Consider the following 19,583-nt stretch of genomic DNA (forward strand, 5'->3'; position numbering starts at 1 on the left):
TGACCAGCATGTTTACATCATCTGATACAGACTAGTCTATTATAATAAAACATAATAGGTCCTTATAGCTTATCATGTCCAAAATATGTAGCTCAATATCAATATGTATTATGTATAGGCCTGTATTATGTTTAAAATTCTGTCATCATTTACTCACATTTAAGTTGTTTCAAACCAATTTCTTGCTTCTGATAAAAACAAAGGAAAATATTTTGAAGCATGTTGGTAACCAGACAGTTGATGGACCCCATTGATTTCCTCAGTAGGAAAAAAAATAGATCAACTTTTTGGTTATTCTTCAAAATATTCTTCAAAATATCTTCTTTTGAGTTCAGCAGAAGAAAGAAATTCATACAGGTTTGAAACAACTTCAGGGTGAGTAAATGACAGAATTTTTCATTTTTCAAGTAAACTAGGCTATTGCTTTAACACGTCACTTTCCTTTTATGGAGCGTTGAGGCAAAGCCAACATCGACTTTCAAGTTTCAGAGGAGCAAAGGTCATGTGACTATTTAAAAGAGCAGTTTAAAAATGTTCAAATCAAGGATCTTAACTTTCATTTATAGTTGGTCACTAAAATATAAATAAAATATACACATTTTTTTATATGAAAATAAATATATGAAAGTCAATTTTGGTCACCATTGTTCTCTTGAAAACAAGTACTTTTTATTCAGACCCTTGTTTCTTTGTTTTATTTTTTATTTTTTTTAATTAAAAATGTTTAATAGTTGAATAATAGTGCAGCCAACCAGGTGCAAACCTAACCGAACCTAACCAAAATAAGGTTTCTAGTTTTCTGGGACTCCCACACTTATATAGTCCTTCAAATTGAGGAGAATAATTCATGCTCAAAGGAAATTACATGGGATTAGAGGTAGATCAGCAGCAAGGGCAGAGCTGAGCTCAGGCATCCATGAAATCTCTAAAGTTACGGCAGACTGGCATCAAATGCAGTTTAATGAGCAGTTGTGCTCTTAGACAGGAGTTACTTATCAAAAGGATATTTTTTTTTTCAGTCACGGGTACAGTCTTTTCCATCCTCTTTTTACTTATAGTGACATTCTTTTGAACTGTTCACTCTATTGTGCACCCTTATAGAGATTCAAAGTTATAATGTTGCTTTGATCACTTGGTATTCATTCACCAACTGCACCCTCTTTGGGCAGAAATAACAGAATTCATGCCATGGAGAACTTGTGTAAATACAAAAAAGTGTTTCATCCATACCAAAGAATAAGATTGTTATACTTCTGCATCATGCTGTACCATGCTGTCTTCTTACTCGTATACTGAAATAAGCTCAGCGCCTGTCCTTACCAGCAGTTAGCTTGTCTCCTAGGTAACCTGTTCAGTCTAGTCCACAATTGAACAAATGAGAAATGAGAGCCTCAAGTCATGTGCACAATCTTAGACCACACCAGCTTTGTCTACAATTTTAGGTTAGCTATTTAAAGGTAAACTGCTGGTATTATTCAACATTTTGCAGGGCAGCATTATGTGGGGCAGCATAATTTCTTATGCTTTTATTTCCTGAACTTCCTATTTTATCATATTGAGTCTTCTATCACAGTTGTGTGCACATAAATTCATAAATGCCATGTGGTTTTGGAGTTAGGCTACACTGCTGCAGTAGGGAGTAATTTCACATAAATCTCCCAACACAGTCGTTTCTTTGGAAGAGATACAAATGCACAGCTAGATGGATGACTTATGACAATGTATCAAATGTGGTTTGGTGTGAGAAACAATGATAGAGCTAAGAGACCAAATGCATTCAGCAGATAGAGCAGACAACCAAAATAGTCTAGACGTGACAGTGCAACTCAAGCACTCTATTGGAGTACCAAAGATATCAGAGAGAGACCGAGTGGCTTTTTCGAAATATATATGGTAGTGGTACCCTAATGGACTGGCTGCTGAGCTAAACACAAATCCTCCCTGCCTCATTCTTTATTTCTCATACACAGAGTCACATGAATTTGACTCATCAAGTTGTCATATCCTCGTCTTTAAATTCAAATGAAACCACAACTGTCTGAAAGTCACTAAACTGTTAATAATTTTAGGACTCAAGCCAGTTCTGAGTCTTGATGCTGGGCAGTTCTGCCCCTCAGTGCATGGCGTGAACAGTCTGATGAGTTGTGGCAAAGGAGAGGGATATCTTGTGTAAACAGAGGGATTGTATTCCCAGGCTCGGAGACGTGGTGATTAAGAACTGACGTTAGTCAGAGTGACCAGCAGTCCATATGACTAAATAAATGATGCCTCCAACCAGTTTACAGGACCAGCCAAAATGTCTTAGACTCTACCATAAGTCTTAAAGGGATGGTTCAGCTAAAAATAAAACTTTGTTTGGAACAAAAAAGAAGATGCTTTGCGCAAAAAAAAAAGTGTCAATATTTTCAATAGTCAGTGGGGTTTAGTGTTGTTTTGGACCCTACTGACTATTATTGTAAAAAAAAAAAAAAAAAAACAGCATATAATAATTTAAATATCCTTAGGAATTCTTCATAAGCTTTGTCAACATCTTTTTCATTATCAATAAATTCCCAGTCTTGTGCTAGCATGCAGATCAACTTTAAATGCCTCTATTGTTTCTTCTTCTCTGACCCTTTTGGAAATTGGTTTATTTCCATGTCTGTTTAAAATGTAGTTACTGTCATACACTGTAAAAATTGGTAGGTGGTTACTGATATCATGACCATATCGTGACAATAAAATTAAAATCAATGATGCAATATGAAATAAATTCTGCAGAAAAGCAGCTCTAAAACCTACAATAGTGTCCTGTTTCAGCTCAAGTCAGTTCAGTGTTGATTCAGTTCACTTCAATCACTGTGTAAAATTAATCAATTATGACACGTGTTCAAGAAGGCAACAGTGCTGTTATGTCAAATTCATTATGAAACAAAATTTGATTCAACTATAAAGCTGTGGAGTTAATTGATAATGACAATTTAATGTATTTTAAACCAAGCTAAGCAAGTTAGGGGGTGACAATAGCAAGGAACTCCATTACTCCATAATGAGAGTCATACAGGTTTGGATGACATGTGGGTGAGAAAATGATGACAGAATTCTAGGTAGAATTCAAAGGTAGTGGAATCTAACACAGTTTCATACCAGTTTGGTTCTAAGTGAAGTTTTTATCAAAATGAAACTTGACACTAATGTCAGATACAGGCCTTCATGGAGTCTATATGTGGGTCAGCTGTATTCTTGAAACGTTAAAACAAGAAAAACAGTCTAATGATGACCTGACCATGCAGCAAACTCTCTGAAATAATGAGTTGTCATAACTCAGTTTGTTTATTTGTTTGTGAACTGTACACATAAAATAAATTGTTATTTCAGAGTAAAAACCAAAGTATCAGCTTATTTTCTCTTTGGATCATCCAGGCTTGTTTGCGAGACATATTTGAATGAAAATTGAATGAGAATGGATGGTGCTCTAGGGACCGTTACCTCATCTCTCAGAGCAACAAAACAGGAATCAAGTGAGAGAAATGGTGAAAGAAAAAGGGATGGGGGTGGGAGACTGAGAGAAAGACAGAAACTGAGAGCAGGATGTTTAAAGTCAATGCCCTGACCTTTTTTTTTTTTTTTATCTGCGCAACAAACTGATTCCAGTTTCTCTGTCAACAGGTTGGTTTCAAACAAGTAAAGTATAACTGAATATCTTGACAGAAAAAAAATTCTCCGGAACTCTGAAATGAAAGTAGCGCTGACCCTATTAAAAGACCAACCAGGACATAAAGTGCTGTTTTAGACCTCACTTCCCATCATTAGTTCCACTCAGTATGCCCAGGCTTGATACTAATGAGAGTCTTGTCCTAAAACACAAGGCCAGCTCTGCATGATTGGAACTGGGCTAAAACAGACCTGTCAACCCTGTGCTGAATGCCACTCCATTCACATTGTACACAGAGGGTGGGAGTGTCACTGAATGTGGGAGAGTACATGTGCTTGTTGTGTGTGTGTGTGTGGATGTTCATTTTATGATTCACTCAGCACTGAATTACGGCCAGAAACTCTCAAGCTAATCTCTCCCACTGGATCTATACACACCCTGCTGTGGGTGTGGATACACACCCAGAGAAGGAGAAAGGATTCTTTCACACATTCAGATATCAAGAGTTGAAATAATATTCTGGCTTATAGCACGTAACCACCTGTTAGTGTATGTGTTTGTGCACAAGATACATACTATGTGTATAATCAAGCTGTATGTTATAATTCCTGCATTCAGGACACATTTTGCGTCACAATGATTACTCATTGTATGTGCAAAACACTTGAAGTCTAATATAATTTTGTTAGGGTCAAACACACACTGACAGGCTCTGTTTTCCAGCTTAGAGGTCCCAATGGTCACAGATGTTGAGGGGACATGATGCAATGAAAAGAAACAGATCTCTATCTCAGTTCAGCTCAGCACTGACCCTGAGCAATAACTTCATGGGAATCCAGCAGAAAAAAACAAACAAACATAATATTATAACATCTTAATTTTATAACAAATTATAATGAACTTTTATGAAACACTGTATAAATAAACTTGAATCAAATATCAATATTCAATGTATCAAAATATATTGTATGTGTGCTTTACATTTGTTTGACACTACAAATGGTTTACAGAAAAAAACATGCAAAATGTTCAGAATAGAGGTGAGAAACCTTTACCTCACTTATTTTCATTACGAACTTGCACTTTTTATCCCTCCACTAAACCCTTGCTTTGTAGCTACTGTTTAACTGTCACACCTAATAAAATCCCTGTACAAGCATGTAATTTGGCCAATATTGGCCAACTTTGGAACCCTGAATTACAGCACTTTACACTCATTTTGCATTTTTCACACACTCAAACATCCTTTACCACTAGTGCAAATGGGAATAAGTAGGAGGCCATGATTGATAAAAGACAATATGCAAATTGGCCAGGATACCTAGTTTACACAATTGGACCCCCACAGACCACACACCCTTTTTTCAACAGCAATCATCATGTTCCCTAGGAGGTCTCCCATCCAGGAACTCGCCCTGCATAGCTTGAAAGGGAAACCAGGGGAGAGCTGTAGAGTGATAGCTGCTAGCTTTTTAAAATGTTTCATTATCTTTAATTTAATAATAAAAAAAATCCTTTAAAATAAACATTTAAAATAAACTACTCCCATTTTAAGAAGTAATTCACTATATATGACAGGGCGACCTCTTCTGTTTGTGCGAGAAACTACACATGCTGCTGTAGGGATGCATAAATAAGGGTAGTGAAGCGTCCTCTAACGTCCATTATGTATAAGTCTTCTATTTATATATAAATTACCCAAAAGAAAAATGCAAATTGAACACATACAGAATAAACATACTGCTTTATGGTTTAAACCTATAAATTCAGTGCTTTGAAAAGTATTTAATTTGGTCATATTCCTCAATTTCTCCAAATTTCGTTTACAAATACCATTGCCTGTGTTGCCAATGTTTGCATTAAATTCAAAAGGATTTGGCACATATTTGTGTGCCCATGAGCTCCATCATTTACTTGTGACAGCGAGGAGGAGCCCGGGCTGTTTATTCGTTCACGTCACTCTTTCTCTCATTCCCTTCTTCCTTCCTTCCTTCCTTCCTGCCGAACACAGAGAACCAGACCAGCAACAATTCAAACTAGAAAGCGACATTCAAATCTTCCAAAGTGTTTTCAACGTATACACCCGATTTTTGGAGCGTGGTAAGTTCGACAACTGTCCGTTCATTATTGCCATAGAAACAGAAAACGAAACTGATCGAATAGCCCCCGAAAAAAAAGCCCGGCTGTCCCACTGTCTATCTATCCCAGCGAAACTCACCGATTTCTGTATAACTGGCCTCAAAATATAATGTGCACTCTGAACTGGATGCTGATATTTACATTTCCGCTTTTCATCTGGCATCTACATTACGATTTGAGCTCGTGATTCCGAGGGAGCGATTCCGTATTTAGGTCATTTTATAGAGCCAAAATGTCGCGGTTTCTTTTTACTTCCACATTCTCTCATGGCACAAACAGATGGCGTCGGGAGGGGAATGGAGGGAGTGATAAAGAGCCGCATAAACGAATAGAGCAGGCCACACTCGGCTTCGGTTAGCTTAGCTCACTGTTTGACCGGAGCAAAACTTAAGACAGGCCCATCCCCGTGCAGACTGGATTCAAGTTTCCCTCTCTGAAGTTTCTTTTCACAACTCTTTACATTTGGACTGAATGTAGCTAGGGATGCTGAATAATGTGGGGAAGTTGTAAGATGTAGCTAGCTGGCTGGTGAATTTGCTTAGGATTTGTCGTGGTGTGGTTCATGGGTATTCGTTGCCATATTTATTTTAAAGATAGTGAGTGAATCTATTAAACACCGATGATCACTGCGATTGTTTGCCTACATCTCTGAGCTCAGGTCAGGTGCATAATGGTCACGCATCTTCACATCAGATGCTCTGCGAGCTTGAAGAAAAGTAGCTGTTTCGGTGACAGTTTGCATCTCATGTCTGACCTTGCATGCAGCATGGTGTGACTTTTAAAGATGATGCTGTCCAAAAATGAATGTAGGACAGTTGTTAAATGATAGACCAATATGAAGATTTTGAAGTAAATTACTATATTGCCTACTCAAGAATATTATGCATCACATGCAGTTGATATGTCGTTTTAAATGCTCAAGCTTTTTTTTCTCTTTCCAACAATATAATTAATTTGAGTCGTTAAAGGTTGTACACATAAAAAACGAACTATAAACTATAAAGTTTTATTTATCATTCTAAAGGCCTATTCACACCAAGTATGATAATTAAAATGAATGATAAAGTTTTAAAAATCGAAATGTGAAAGAATAGCTATAACTATAATGGCACAGAGGAATGATATTGTTGGAATCAATTTCAAAAAAAATTTTTTTTCTTGATGACGAGTCGACCGATAAAAAAAAAATTCACCCGACTTTAGAGAGTTTGTGAATTTACAGTGGAAGACAAGATGAACGCTGTGCATGCTTATAATAAACAGTTCCTTATTGCTAATATAGTTATAGCTAGTTCCCTTTCAATATCTGTCAACGTTGCGTCATCTGTGATGCTTTGGGAAACAAGCTCCCACCCCCTTCCATCTCATTTGGAGCGCCCGGTGAGGAAAGGCGCCAGTAGATATGGTGTCGTCTGACACGGTGACTGCATTTGGTAAATGGACTGCATTTATATAGCGCTTTCATAGACCTAATGGCCACCAAAGCGCTTATACATATTGCCTCACATTCACCCATTCACTCACTCATTCATACACCGACGGCATGGACTGGTCTGCCAGATCAGTGGACTGGTCTGCCAGCCCCATAGATCACTCCACCACCCACTGCAGCAACACTGATGCAGACGAGGAGCCCTTCCGCGTGCTGTCTAAAGCAGTGAAGGAGCTCAACGTGGAGTGATCACTCATGTGGAACCAGAGCGTGAAAAGGTGAAAGCCCAGTCCATCGGCCACATGAAGGGAAGTTTGGTTGTGTTGGACTGCCACCTGGCTGACTGTCAATGATGCAGAGAAAGCTGTCCTTCTTAACGCCCCTGTTAACCCCTCTGGATTATTTGGTTACTCGATGCAGTCCTTTGCGGAGCGCTTCACCAAGGCTCAAATATGATTGAGAGTGATTAAACATTTAACGCCAAAGCCCCTCTTCCTTTTTCTCTCTCGCTCATTATCTGCACAGCACTCCTCATGTCATGAAATAACAATGTAAATAACAATACTTGTGTACAGTATATCAGCAATTGGTTACTCTTCTATTCTAGAAAGTGGTATCGGTCATCGAAAAATCCATGTTAGTCTACTTCTGTTTTTTATTTTTAAATACATATATGCTAATGGAACAGGTTTGATGAGGCAAAGGATGGCAGAACACGTAGGCCTACAGATGTTAGTTTGTGTTACACAAGGTGTGAATCGCTCTTATAAAGACAGTTGATGAGAGATGTTGGGTGTCAATTAGGCTATGCTCAATGAGGCATTTATCGTTTTCTATTTTTTTTTTAATGCTGTAAAATCACCCACCCCATTTCCCTCTATCAAGCACTCCTTAGTAATGACATAATCTTTTTACCGAGGTATTTGTGGATGAGAATGATCTTAGTGGTCTTTATTAGCATTATAACCTTCACAAATCTAAAAGTCAATCTTTTATTAAAGTAGCTTGAGATGTTTGGTTGGGACAGATGGTAGTTTCTAATTCTTGTATACTTTTCTGCTTGCTTGCTTGATGTAATGCTCTTATTATTGGTGTTGTTTATTTTTAGACTAAAAATACACCCTTTTTTTCTTATAAAAAGAATGGCACAATTTGTAGATCTTGTAGTGCAGATGAACTTCATGTGGTATCATGCAGGGATGAGGCATGAAAGATAAACTACAATGACTGTACTATATTTGTTAAAAATATAGATGCAGTTGAGACTGTTTAAAGACTTTGCTACATGGGATATCTTTTATGTTGTAAATTTTGCTTTGTTATAATGTAAAAACCTTATGTGATGTTTCTGTAGCACAGCATTAGGCTTGAATGCCTTGGATGCTATTGGAAACATAGTCCAGTGAATCATGCCACAGCACAGTGCTCTTTATCTGGGAATTACAGCTACCTGCTGTACCTTTGCTCCTCTGAAAACTCTCTAAATGCAGTCAGGAAAAGCAATCATTCCTTTTGTGTTAAAACAAAGATAGTTTCTGTTGTGGCCAGCATCTATATTAGTTTTATGTTTGAGACAACAAAGACAATTGCAAAGGAGTAATAATAGCAAATGAATGTTTTTTTCTTTTCACTAATTTTCTAATAAACAACAAAATAACATGCTTATTGATACTTAAGTGTGTATACAAGATTTTTAATGGAGATGCTATTGCAGGGATTGTTCTGCCTTTGTTATTCAAGATTGTAAAATCACAACATAAAAGTAGTTTTGATGGTGGCTGGCAGGGCCGGATTAAAAATTCAGAGGGTCCTGGGGGGCACAATGTCTTAGTCAGGGAGGCCCCTTAGTGTAGTTTGTCCGAGGACTTTTTAATTTGGCATTAATTGTTTTACTGACTTAAAAGGAACTTTGTTGTACTATGCTGGAGTAAAGTTCATAAATGATCTCATTCTGTGTTTCCCATAGGATTTTGTTAAACGATGTTGGGTGGACCTGTTCCTCTAGGGGGGTTCGGGGGCATGGTCCCCCACAAGAAAAAGTACATTTTAAGGTTAAATCCTCAATCTGGTGCATTCTGAGAGCTCAAAATTATGAGCTTTAACCCATGTTGAACAAAGATAAAGCATTGACTTGTTCCTGGACATTAAAGAGGGCTCAAACATCTTTTTAGTATTTATATATAGAGTCTCAGACTACATTACATTATCACTGGTGTTTTAGGACGCCAAACAATTATTATAATAATGATTTATATAATTATTCCTATGACGTGAAATCCATATAGGCCTAGCCTATAAATGTAGCCTTAAAGTATTTTGCAAGTATTTTTTGGAAAATTACAATACTTTTGTCCTAATTTCTTCAATTGGCAGAAATAAACCCTTGAGCTTTCATTTTGGAGAAAACACCAGATCACCATGCTAATCGTGTGAGCAAAGTGGGCACTTTTCTTTAAATTATGAAGCATAAACAGACTGCCTATTGGCTACTTAAAGTCTTTTGCTGTTTTGTAAAGGCGCAAAGCCATATCACATTTTCAATTTGAGTTCGTTGGCACAATATAACGCTAGAAAGTCAAGACCTTTATGTTAGGCAACCGCATAGGCAACTGCTTCTCCAACTGCTTCTCCATCAGCTTCAGACACTGTTTTGACGTGATTTAAAATGATATTTTGATCGAATGGGTTGCATATATTTAAATAAATGTTTATATTAAAATCTGCATATAATTAGGAAAGTCAGGACTGTGTTTATAACGTGATCTAACATAATATTTGACGGTGCCCAGGGCCCCTTAGATGTCCTGAGCCCCTGGACAAGTGACCAGTAACCCTAATGGTTAATCCGGCCCGGGCTAGGCTAGGCTAGTAGTTTTTTATTTGTTTCATGCCTGCCTCTAGAGTCTGTTTGTATTTTAGTTTAATTTACAAAAGGATTCTGCCCTCTGACAGATGAGTTTAGCTCTACTGTAATCAGATTCAGATAAATATGAATGGATTTGAATTTGTCAGTTCTAGTGTTGATGTAGTGTTAATGCTACATTTCTAGACATTTGACTAGACTAGAAATGCTAAACACTACTTATTAATTGCATATTAATTGTCAAAACATTGCTTATATATGGATATCTGATTTGTATCTTGTGGTTGTCCTTGCTGAATATTGTTCAACTTTGCATAATTAATTTCATAATATTGCTATTAATTTTAATTCATTACATTGTACTACATTCCTTGGTATAGATGTGCAGACCTTTCACAGTGGAGACCCCCCCCCCCCCCCCCCCCCCCCCTCTCTCTCTCTCTCTCTCTCTCTCTCTCTCTCTCTCTCTTCCCCTCCCCCAATGTTTTGAATTCTCTCTCGTATTTTCTTTTCCATTTGTTCTCATTTAATACCCCTACAACACACACGGTTCACAGTTTACTTTTTATCTTTTCTTACTTTTCCCCCCATTGTTCCCTTTTCATTCGATTCTTCCTTTCCTCCAATTTCTCTGTTTCTGTATCTTTCCCCCTCCCTCCCTCCCTCCTCTCTCTCTCTCCTCTCTCTCTCTCTCCCTCTCTCTCCCCTCCCTCTCCTGTTCTCTTTATCTCCTCCCCTCTCTCTCTCGATTGCTCTCTCACCATTTGCTCTCTCACAATACCCCCCCTCCCTCATCACAGGCTTCTCTTCTCCTCCTCCCTCATCCCTCCATTTTCTCTTCTTCCACAATCCTTCTCTCTCTCAGCCATTTTATATGGTGGTATGTACTTGAATCCATTAAAAAACTATACCCGCTTAACAATTGCGAATTAATGTGGAAATAAGGTGTAATTATATACCACAGTTATACATGAACTTTAATCACTAATGAACAATGGGCCTCATTCATGAAACACAAGCAGAATGAATTTCTGTATGGAATGGTTTTACATAAATTGCGTTTCGAGAATGGCTTTGCGAACATTTCACACAGATTTGTTCTGCTTTCATGAATCTGAGTGCAAAGCCATATTCATAATGATGTGTATATATAGTTTTGTAATTAAATTCAAACTAAATAATGCATACTGAATTGTGACTTTGGCCGCATCCAAAATCTTAAAAATGCTGCCTTCGGAAGATGTATTCCATGGTAGGAACTAGGAAGGCATCAAGGCGCCTATACAATAGTGAGAAATCACTATTGTAGTAATTGAATATTCGCTTAGTTATCAAAAATGCTCTCTCCTTTTTGTAGATCATTAAACTGTTATGCTGCCTCAGTTGTCTGTCCGAAATCAGTTTTGTGAGGTGCCAGTTTTCGTGAGTGCACAAACACTGCTTGGAAAGTCATCGTCTGATTGGGCAGCGAGGCTACGAAGTCAGATGCCTAAGCTTTCGGACACAGCCAGCACAGCTTCTCATACTTATTGCTTAATGGTTTACTTATTATGGTTTGAATTTGAGTGGATGTCATAAAGTGCAGATCAGAATCAACATCCTGTTATTAGTAATTTTGTCCACACCAAGTTTGTTTGTTGAAGCTGCGATGTAGCAATCTTTTCTTCTGTATTGTGATGGACATCCAAGTAAAATGGATTATCAAAAAGAAGTATGGTGGGGATGTGGTTCAAATCTTTAGTTGTTGATTGGATGGCGGCATATCTGAATGCGACCCTGAGCATTGATTTTAAGGAAGAGGTGGGTTTTATGAAGACCAAATGATTGGAAAAGTCCAGCATGTGTCATCAGAGAAAAGTCTGTCATTTCATTGGAAGATCCAAGTTATGACATTCTGATTAAAAATTAAAAGATAAAAAAACTTGCATGGATGAATCCTTCGCAATGATTGAGATCAATAACATGCATTTAGAAAATAGATCGGGTGACTTTCCATTTCATACCATTCCATTCATGTTACATGCTTTATTGCACAGCTTCATTTTGTTTGTGTGTGTGTGTGTGTACCTGTATCTTTTGAATGTGTGACAATCATGTAATGTAGACTGACTCACATGGAGAGAATGCCATATCAAGAACAGAGCATATGAAGAACAGCCAAGCTTAAATGCATAATGACTGCTTGATAATAAAATGGATTCTCATATGTGAGTGAGATCATAAATACACATCACATAGTGTCTGCTGAGCATTTAAACAGACAAGCTGATTCTGTCATGTTTCTCAGCACACAGGTCAAAAGGTCCTCACCTGGTACAGACTCTCTCAGATGCATGTATGCTCTGTCAGCCTGCTAGACATTTACTTGAACCCCTCTGATGATTTTTTTCCCCTTATGCTTACATATCCATTTTGTACTCTTTAATTTGATCTTGTATCCGAATTGTTTTATAGAATATGTCTTCTGTATTTCTCTTAAAATACTTTCTTGAAGCTCGCTTCTGTTTTTACACTCTGTCAAACACATCTTCCCTTTGTGTGCTCGCTGTGATGTACATGTATGCCCATACTTTTATGGCAGAGCTCACAATATTTTCACAGCATAAATATGTTTGTGTTCTCAAACATGTTTCACAAGTGTATGCAAAAGAGAATGTCTGAGTGAAACAGTTGGAAAGGCTAAGAGGAAGAGAAAGACAGAAAGAAAGAGAGAAAGAAAGAAAGAAAGAATGAAAAAGAGGGGGAGGGAGTGAGGGAAAAGAGCACTGTGTATGTGTGTGTGCTTGCGCCAAAGAGAGAGAGAGTGAGAGAAAGAGAGAGAGAGAGAGAGAGGGGAGTGGGGGAGGGGAAAGCAGAGAGAAAAAGAGTGAGAGAGGAAAAAGAGAACACGCATACACAGAGAACAGAGAGAGAGAGTACGAGAAACACAGAGGAGAGAGTGTCTGTTTTGGTCCAGAGAACATATAATGTATGAAGGGGAGGGCAGCGGGTGAATTCAAACCTGTGACTTTGCCTCAGGATGAGATCTCTCAAACACCTGAAACCACAGACCAAGAAAAATGTGGTGAGTTCCACTCGCAACTGCTCCGATGCCTTCTGATGGCTTAGTTTGTTTAGCAGATTGTTTGTTTGTTTATCTATGTGTGTGTATGTGTGTTCACTAAACCGGATGGCCCAGTTAAATGGCCTGATCAGATGGCTCAATATATTTTTGTATATATCTGAAGCTGATTGATGATACTTGTTTTTAATGACCACAATGTTTTATTTGCAGTGATTTTTCTTTTTAAATTATATAATTTGATCAGTTTCTAAATTCAAATTTCAGCTACTTTCAGTCTCCGTTGTCTCTCTTACACCCTAATCCTTTATCTTACCTGTCTTTAATTTTTTTCAGTCTCTTTCTATTTCTTTATCACTCTCTTTATTGCTTGCTCTCTCACTCGCTCACTCGCTCACTCAGCCACTCTCTGCCCCTCCCTCTCTTTTTCTACTTCTCTTTCTGTCTCACTCACTCTCCTACCCTCCTGTCTGTCTCTCTTCCTTCTTTTTCTCTTAGTCTGTATAGACTTTCACTGTCCTTTTTAAAGATATTCGGTTGTTCTTGAAAATACCCATTAGCAGTCATCATTACATAATTACTTTTGTTGCATGATTTGTAAGATGTTAGAGCAGAGTTCGGATTTTCTTATGGTGTGGAATCCTCCTCCTTAGGAAAGGGGCACCTGTCTGAGGGAATGAGGTTTTGTGAGTGAGATGGAGAGGTAGCAAGTATGAATATTAGACAGCACTGACTGGGTAACCTAGTTTTAAAGTGAGTTCACCAAATAAACCTAAATTTTGTCTGTTCCATTTACTGACCGTCACGTCATTCCAAATCTGACTTTCTTCTGCGAAACGCTCAAGATATTTTGAGAAATGTCTGGGTTTTTTTTTTTGTTCATACAATGAATGTCAATGGTAACCAAAACTGTTTGGTTACCAACATTCTTTAAAATCATACAGGTTTGGAATGACATGAGGGTGAGTAAATGATTTTGAAAAAAAGGGATTTTTATTTTTTGGAAAAACTACATTTAAGCCAATCAATTAATCAAAGGTGAGTTGTTGTTTTCGTTTGTTTTTTGCACAACTAGTGCCACCAAGCAGTTTGTTTTAACAAGCAGATATGGCAATATCGGTTCAGCCAATGGTGTGATAGTCATAATACCTTATCCACACAATATCTTTAGATAAAAGTTTGCAAATGATTTTGGGTAGTTTCAAAACTAATAGAGAAACTGGGCATGCAGGCCTACTAAACGTATCTGCATGTGCTTATGTGTGTGCTCTACAGGAGGAGAAGACACAGCGGCTGGTCAGATGTTATTCTGAGGCCATGCACCAGCAGATGGATGCAGGCACGCAGACAGACCCTGTAGTGGTCCTGTCGCTGGCCCAAGCTGCTGTGTTGGGACTCATCTCTCAGAACGAGGTCTTTGGCGCCACCATCGCCCCCAACGGCTTCTATACCGGAGACCCCAAAGAGTCCCCCGCTCCGCCAGGTGAGAGAATGGACTACGAGTACGCCGACCAGCTTATAGGTGCCAACGGCGACTATCTTGGAGAGAATTTGGGTGAGGATAGGCACATGCACTCCAACTGTGTTGAGAGAAGGTGGCAGGGGCAGCCTGAGAACAGCAAACCCCCTGTAGAGCACCAAGACATGGCGTTACACGTTAAAGGGGAGATTGTGACTCCAGGTTTACCCTCTTGCACTCACATGATGAATAACATGGTGCCCAGAGATAGCATGCAGATGGTGGACCCCTCAAGCTACAGGGTCTTGCCCAAACCCCAACCCAATAACGGCTGCACCACCTGCGTCCGAGACCCCAAGAGTACGCATCCTCCGCCTGACCAACATTTACACCCTCCTTCCCACAGCCACACACCTCATGAGGTGCCTTCACGCAACCGGAGCCACACACACGAAAAAGGAGTAGATGAGGTGAGCGAGGACAGGGACAACGGGAGAAATAGCATGGGGAAAGTAGGAAGCGGCGGCGAGGAAATTAGCAGCTATTTTCAGGCTAGTGAGGTCGGTTACGAGGGAGGCGAGATGGAAGGGGTCGGGGACTTCGATGAGAACAGTGAGGGGATGTTCTGGGCAGAGCCTGTGGAAGGGGAGGCACCCCGTGGCCGTCGTATCGACCGGCTGGACATCAACATCCAGATCAATGAGTCGTACTGCGTGGACGTTGGCGAGGGCTTGAAGCGCTGGAAGTGCCGCATGTGTGAGAAGTCATACACCTCGAAGTACAACCTGGTCACGCACATCCTGGGCCACAATGGCATCAAGCCACACGCGTGTCCACATTGCGGCAAACTCTTCAAGCAGCCCAGCCACCTACAGACGCACCTGCTGACGCACCAGGGTACGCGGCCACACAAGTGCACCGTGTGCAAGAAGGGCTTCACCCAGACCAGCCACCTGAAGCGGCACATGCTGCAGCACACCGACGTGAAGCCCTACAGTTGCCGTTTTTGTCGTCGTGGTTTTGCTTACCCCAGTGAACTCCGTGCTCACGAAGTGAAGCATGAAAGAGGCCGGTGCCACGTCTGCCCGCAGTGCGGCATGGAGTTTCCTACCTATGCCCACCTGAAGCGTCATCAGGTGAGCCACCAAGGACCTTCCACCTTCCAGTGTAGCCAGTGCAACAAGTCGTTTGCTTACCGCAGCCAGCTGCAGAATCACCTGCTGAAGCACCAAACGCAGCGCTCTTTCTCCTGCAGTCAGTGTGGCCTCCAGTTTCTTCAACTACATCAGCTACGCCAGCACTCTCTAACACACAAGACAAACAAGCCTCAGACCCGGACTACCAAGGTACAGAGACAGTTAGTGTGTTTTTGTACAGGTGTATATCAGGGATGGAAATTAACTTTTTTGTCCACCTGCCACTTTGGCTGGTGGATTCCAAAATCTACCAGTCACTCAGTGTTTTTACCTGCCACTTTCTTGTTTTTAACCGAAAATGTGTAACTGCATGTGAAAATGAATACCACACGAACTACACTACTTGAAGGAGTAGTTCACTTTTGAAAAAACACTTTTGATAATTTACTCACCCCCATGTCATCCAAGATGTCCATGTCATTCTTTCTTCAGTGGAAAAGAAATTAAGGTTTTTGATGAAAACATTCCAGTATCTTTCTCCATATAATGCACTTCAGTGGGAACCAAACAATTCACGGTCCAAAAGACACTTTCATTGCAAACTGCAAACGGTTCAAAGGGCTTTAAACGATTCCAGACGATGAATGAGGGGCTTATCTAACGAAACGATCGCTCATTTAATAAATAAATAACAAAGTTTAAGTTTTAAAAGCTCAAATGCTCGCCTTGCTCTGTACTGCGATGCACGTTGGTGACTCTCCTTTTCGAACTCGTTCATCAAAATGAACTAATCTTTTTCTGACTCATTTGGTTCAGTCAACGAACAAATTGACTTTTTCAACGAATTGAAAAAGATTTCGAACAGGAGAGTCACCAACGTGCATCGCAGTACAGAGCAAAAGTGTCTTTTGGACCTTGAACTGTTTGGTTCCCACTGAAGTCCATTATATGGAGAAAAATGCTGGAATGTTTTCATCAAAAACCTTAATTTCTTTTCGACTGAAGAAAGAAAGACATGGACATCTTGGATGATATGGGGGTGAGTAAATTATCAGCAAAAGTTTTTTAAAAAGTGAACTACTCCTTTAGGCTGTTTATTCCATAGGGTAAAGTCTCAAGGTGTCCCTCCGTGATATACCTGTCCCCAAAAGTGTCCGGGTTGAACAGCATGCTACTTTTATTTACCTGCCACGTTGGCTGGTTGGTGAAGCGAGTTTACCAGCCACAACACAAAACTTATTTCCATCCCTGCTGTATATCCTTGCTGCTGTTGTATTGAGTAGCTTTATGCTCTGTTGTGGTGTGGTACCATTATACGTGAACAATAATTTTATGATTTTCAGTACTGTAAATCAGCCACTTAGGCATTATAGTTTGAATTATTGGCTATAATGGGTCATTCCAACTGTTTTTCAATTTAGATCATAATCTAGCAGTAATGTAAAGGGATAGATTACAATACAAACTTAACTAAATTATCCAAGTTTTTTCTTTTGAATATTTTAAAATAATAATCGTTTGACAGCCCTAATTATTATTATATATTATCTTTCATACTGTACATAATATACTGTACATTATATTACATTACATTAGAAATTATGTCTGTAAAATAGTACAAATCCCCATTGAATGTTTTAGTGATTTACCTGACAGGGTGCACTTTTATTTTTCTGCCTTTATTCTTTCTTTCTTCCTTGCCTTTCTTTTTTCCTCTTACCTTTATTACAACCTCTTACTTTACCCTAATTTGATTTTACTCAGTTACCCATCTTCTATTTTCTTTAACTTCTCCCATCTCTCTCTCTCTCTCTCTCTCTCTCTCTCTCTCTCTCTCTCTCTCTCTCTCTTTGGTAAAGGCCTCTTTCACCCCTCCGTTTTCAATTCCCTCTCAATTTCACTCTGTCATTTTCCTTTGTGAACAATGTCCATTGTAGCGCAATATCTAGCCAGCTTTAGTACTTAACTCAGTGTAAACATTGCAGTAGAGTTGTCCAGTTGAGACCATAACAAATAGTTATGTATGCTGATTGTTAAACTAATTATTCACTGGTGTCATAAATTTCTAAATGATTTAAAATGTACAATTTGCATCAAACTTTTAGCAAATTAGCACATTTTAGTTGTTGGTTTTGCTTTTTTTCCCCATTAGGGAACAAAGGGGTTTAAGTGTGACGTATGTGCCCGAGAGTTTACATTGTCTGCAAACCTAAAGAGGCACATGTTAATCCACGCCAGCGTCCGGCCATTCCAGTGTCACGTGTGTTTCAAGTCTTTCGTCCAAAAACAGACGCTCAAAACTCACATGATCGTACACCTGCCTGTGAAACCCTTCAAGTGCAAGGTAAGGACTTAAAACGCTCTTCACACCATCTCTTTGACACATTCACCATCTGGTTTGTAAAGCTCTTTTGATTCATTTTCCACAGGTGTGCGGAAAGTCATTTAACCGAATGTACAACCTCCTGGGCCACATGCACCTCCATGCAGGCAGCAAACCCTTCAAGTGTGCATGTTGTTCGAGTAAATTTAACCTGAAGGGAAATCTTAGCAGACACATGAAGGTCAAACATGGAATGGACGTCTCTCCAGATGGACAAGGTGAGAAGAATACAACATTTTTTGATCAGCATGGTAGTTAAATGTTTCTAATATAAATTTCATTTTGTTTTTTGATACAGATGGCCCACCAGACATGGAGCCCCATGAGGACTATGAAGATGAGAATTTCAATTTTACAGCACCAGAAAATATGGAAAACAATGATGCACCGAACCTAACTAAGCTATCTGAAGTGGCCATCCAGGAACTTGACTATTATAATTTTGGGAAGGATGTGGGAAACTACAGTACAGCATAAACATGTTTTGAAATAAAGTCAAGCTGAATAAATGTTAAGGAACCAAAAGGCCTGTGCTGGCCCTTATCAACCATGAGTTGATTGAGATGTTCCTCCATGAGAACTAATGCTCATCGTTTTGGAGTTGAATGAGCAAATGAGCAGGTAGTTGGAGGCAATCTTGACCTCCTGGTTGATCTCATTGGGTAGCCACTCCGGTTCGTTCTCATATGAAATGGACCGATAGTTTGCAAAAAGTCCTTTAACTCTTTTCAGCTCGAACAAACATCAACGCTGTATTTTTAGAATGAAGTGGATCACATGGTTACATTAACACCCGGTACATTCGCTTCGTGACATGCAGGTGCATACATGTGCAGTCTTGGTTAAAGTAATACACTCCGTCCTCCAAATATAATTTCGGGAATATGGAAATAGGAGGTGCATGCAGCCTTGTGGCCTTCATCGGTGTGGTTCCTCAGAGCAGTCTGTTGTATTAACTTCAGTTATTTTCATTTTTATATTGCCTTCACTTACAGTAACTCTAAGAAACGCACCAAGAGATTTCAAGTGTAAAAGAAAAAAAACAAACAAACATGCAAGGCCCCTGTAAATGGTTGGATATCTGCATGAGTAGATAGGCTTGTGTGGGTAGTAAAGCAAAAAAAAAAAAAAAAAGTGAGCGCGTGCCTGGGCCCTATGTATCAAAGCTACAGCTCTTCACCGGGTGCAGGACCATATACCACCCATTCCTGAGCACCACTACTGTTGCCAGAATTTAACTCATCTGAAGTGTGGTTTAACAAACTCTTTGAGTGGAAAATTACTGTTATTTTGTATTGATTTGCTATTTATTTTGCACTTTGAAAAAAATCGAATAATTACATGTGATGAGCCTCTGTCATCATTGACTGTTTGAGTTCTGGTTTAACTTAAGGAGATAACGCCTTTCACACCCACATCCATAGTAAACTGTTTCCCAAGGCAACTCTGCAGATTCTTAAATAAACCTATTTTTTT

General features: G+C 39.3%; 1 protein-coding gene across 2 annotated transcripts; it reads left to right on the forward strand.

The window, feature by feature from the left end:
- Window positions 1-5,595: 5,595 nt before the first annotated feature.
- Window positions 5,596-19,241, forward strand: znf710b (zinc finger protein 710b). Of its 2 annotated transcripts, none has more exons than XM_039689276.2 (5): window positions 5,596-5,734; window positions 14,405-15,934; window positions 17,877-18,068; window positions 18,154-18,325; window positions 18,406-19,241. In XM_039689276.2, the coding sequence occupies exons 2-5, from the start codon at window positions 14,447-14,449 to the stop codon at window positions 18,582-18,584; spliced, it is 2,031 nt and encodes a 676-aa protein (XP_039545210.2). In that variant the 5' UTR covers window positions 5,596-5,734; window positions 14,405-14,446; the 3' UTR covers window positions 18,585-19,241. The 2 variants fall into 2 exon arrangements, with proteins under 2 accessions (XP_039545210.2, XP_039545209.2); XM_039689275.2 differs by lacking the exon at window positions 5,596-5,734 and adding an exon at window positions 12,967-13,132.
- Window positions 19,242-19,583: the final 342 nt, after the last annotated feature.

Source organism: Pimephales promelas, chromosome 1 (assembly GCF_988280905.1).
Source record: "Pimephales promelas chromosome 1, fPimPro1.hap1.1, whole genome shotgun sequence".
In the NCBI taxonomy this organism is placed as follows: Eukaryota; Metazoa; Chordata; class Actinopteri; order Cypriniformes; family Leuciscidae; genus Pimephales; species Pimephales promelas.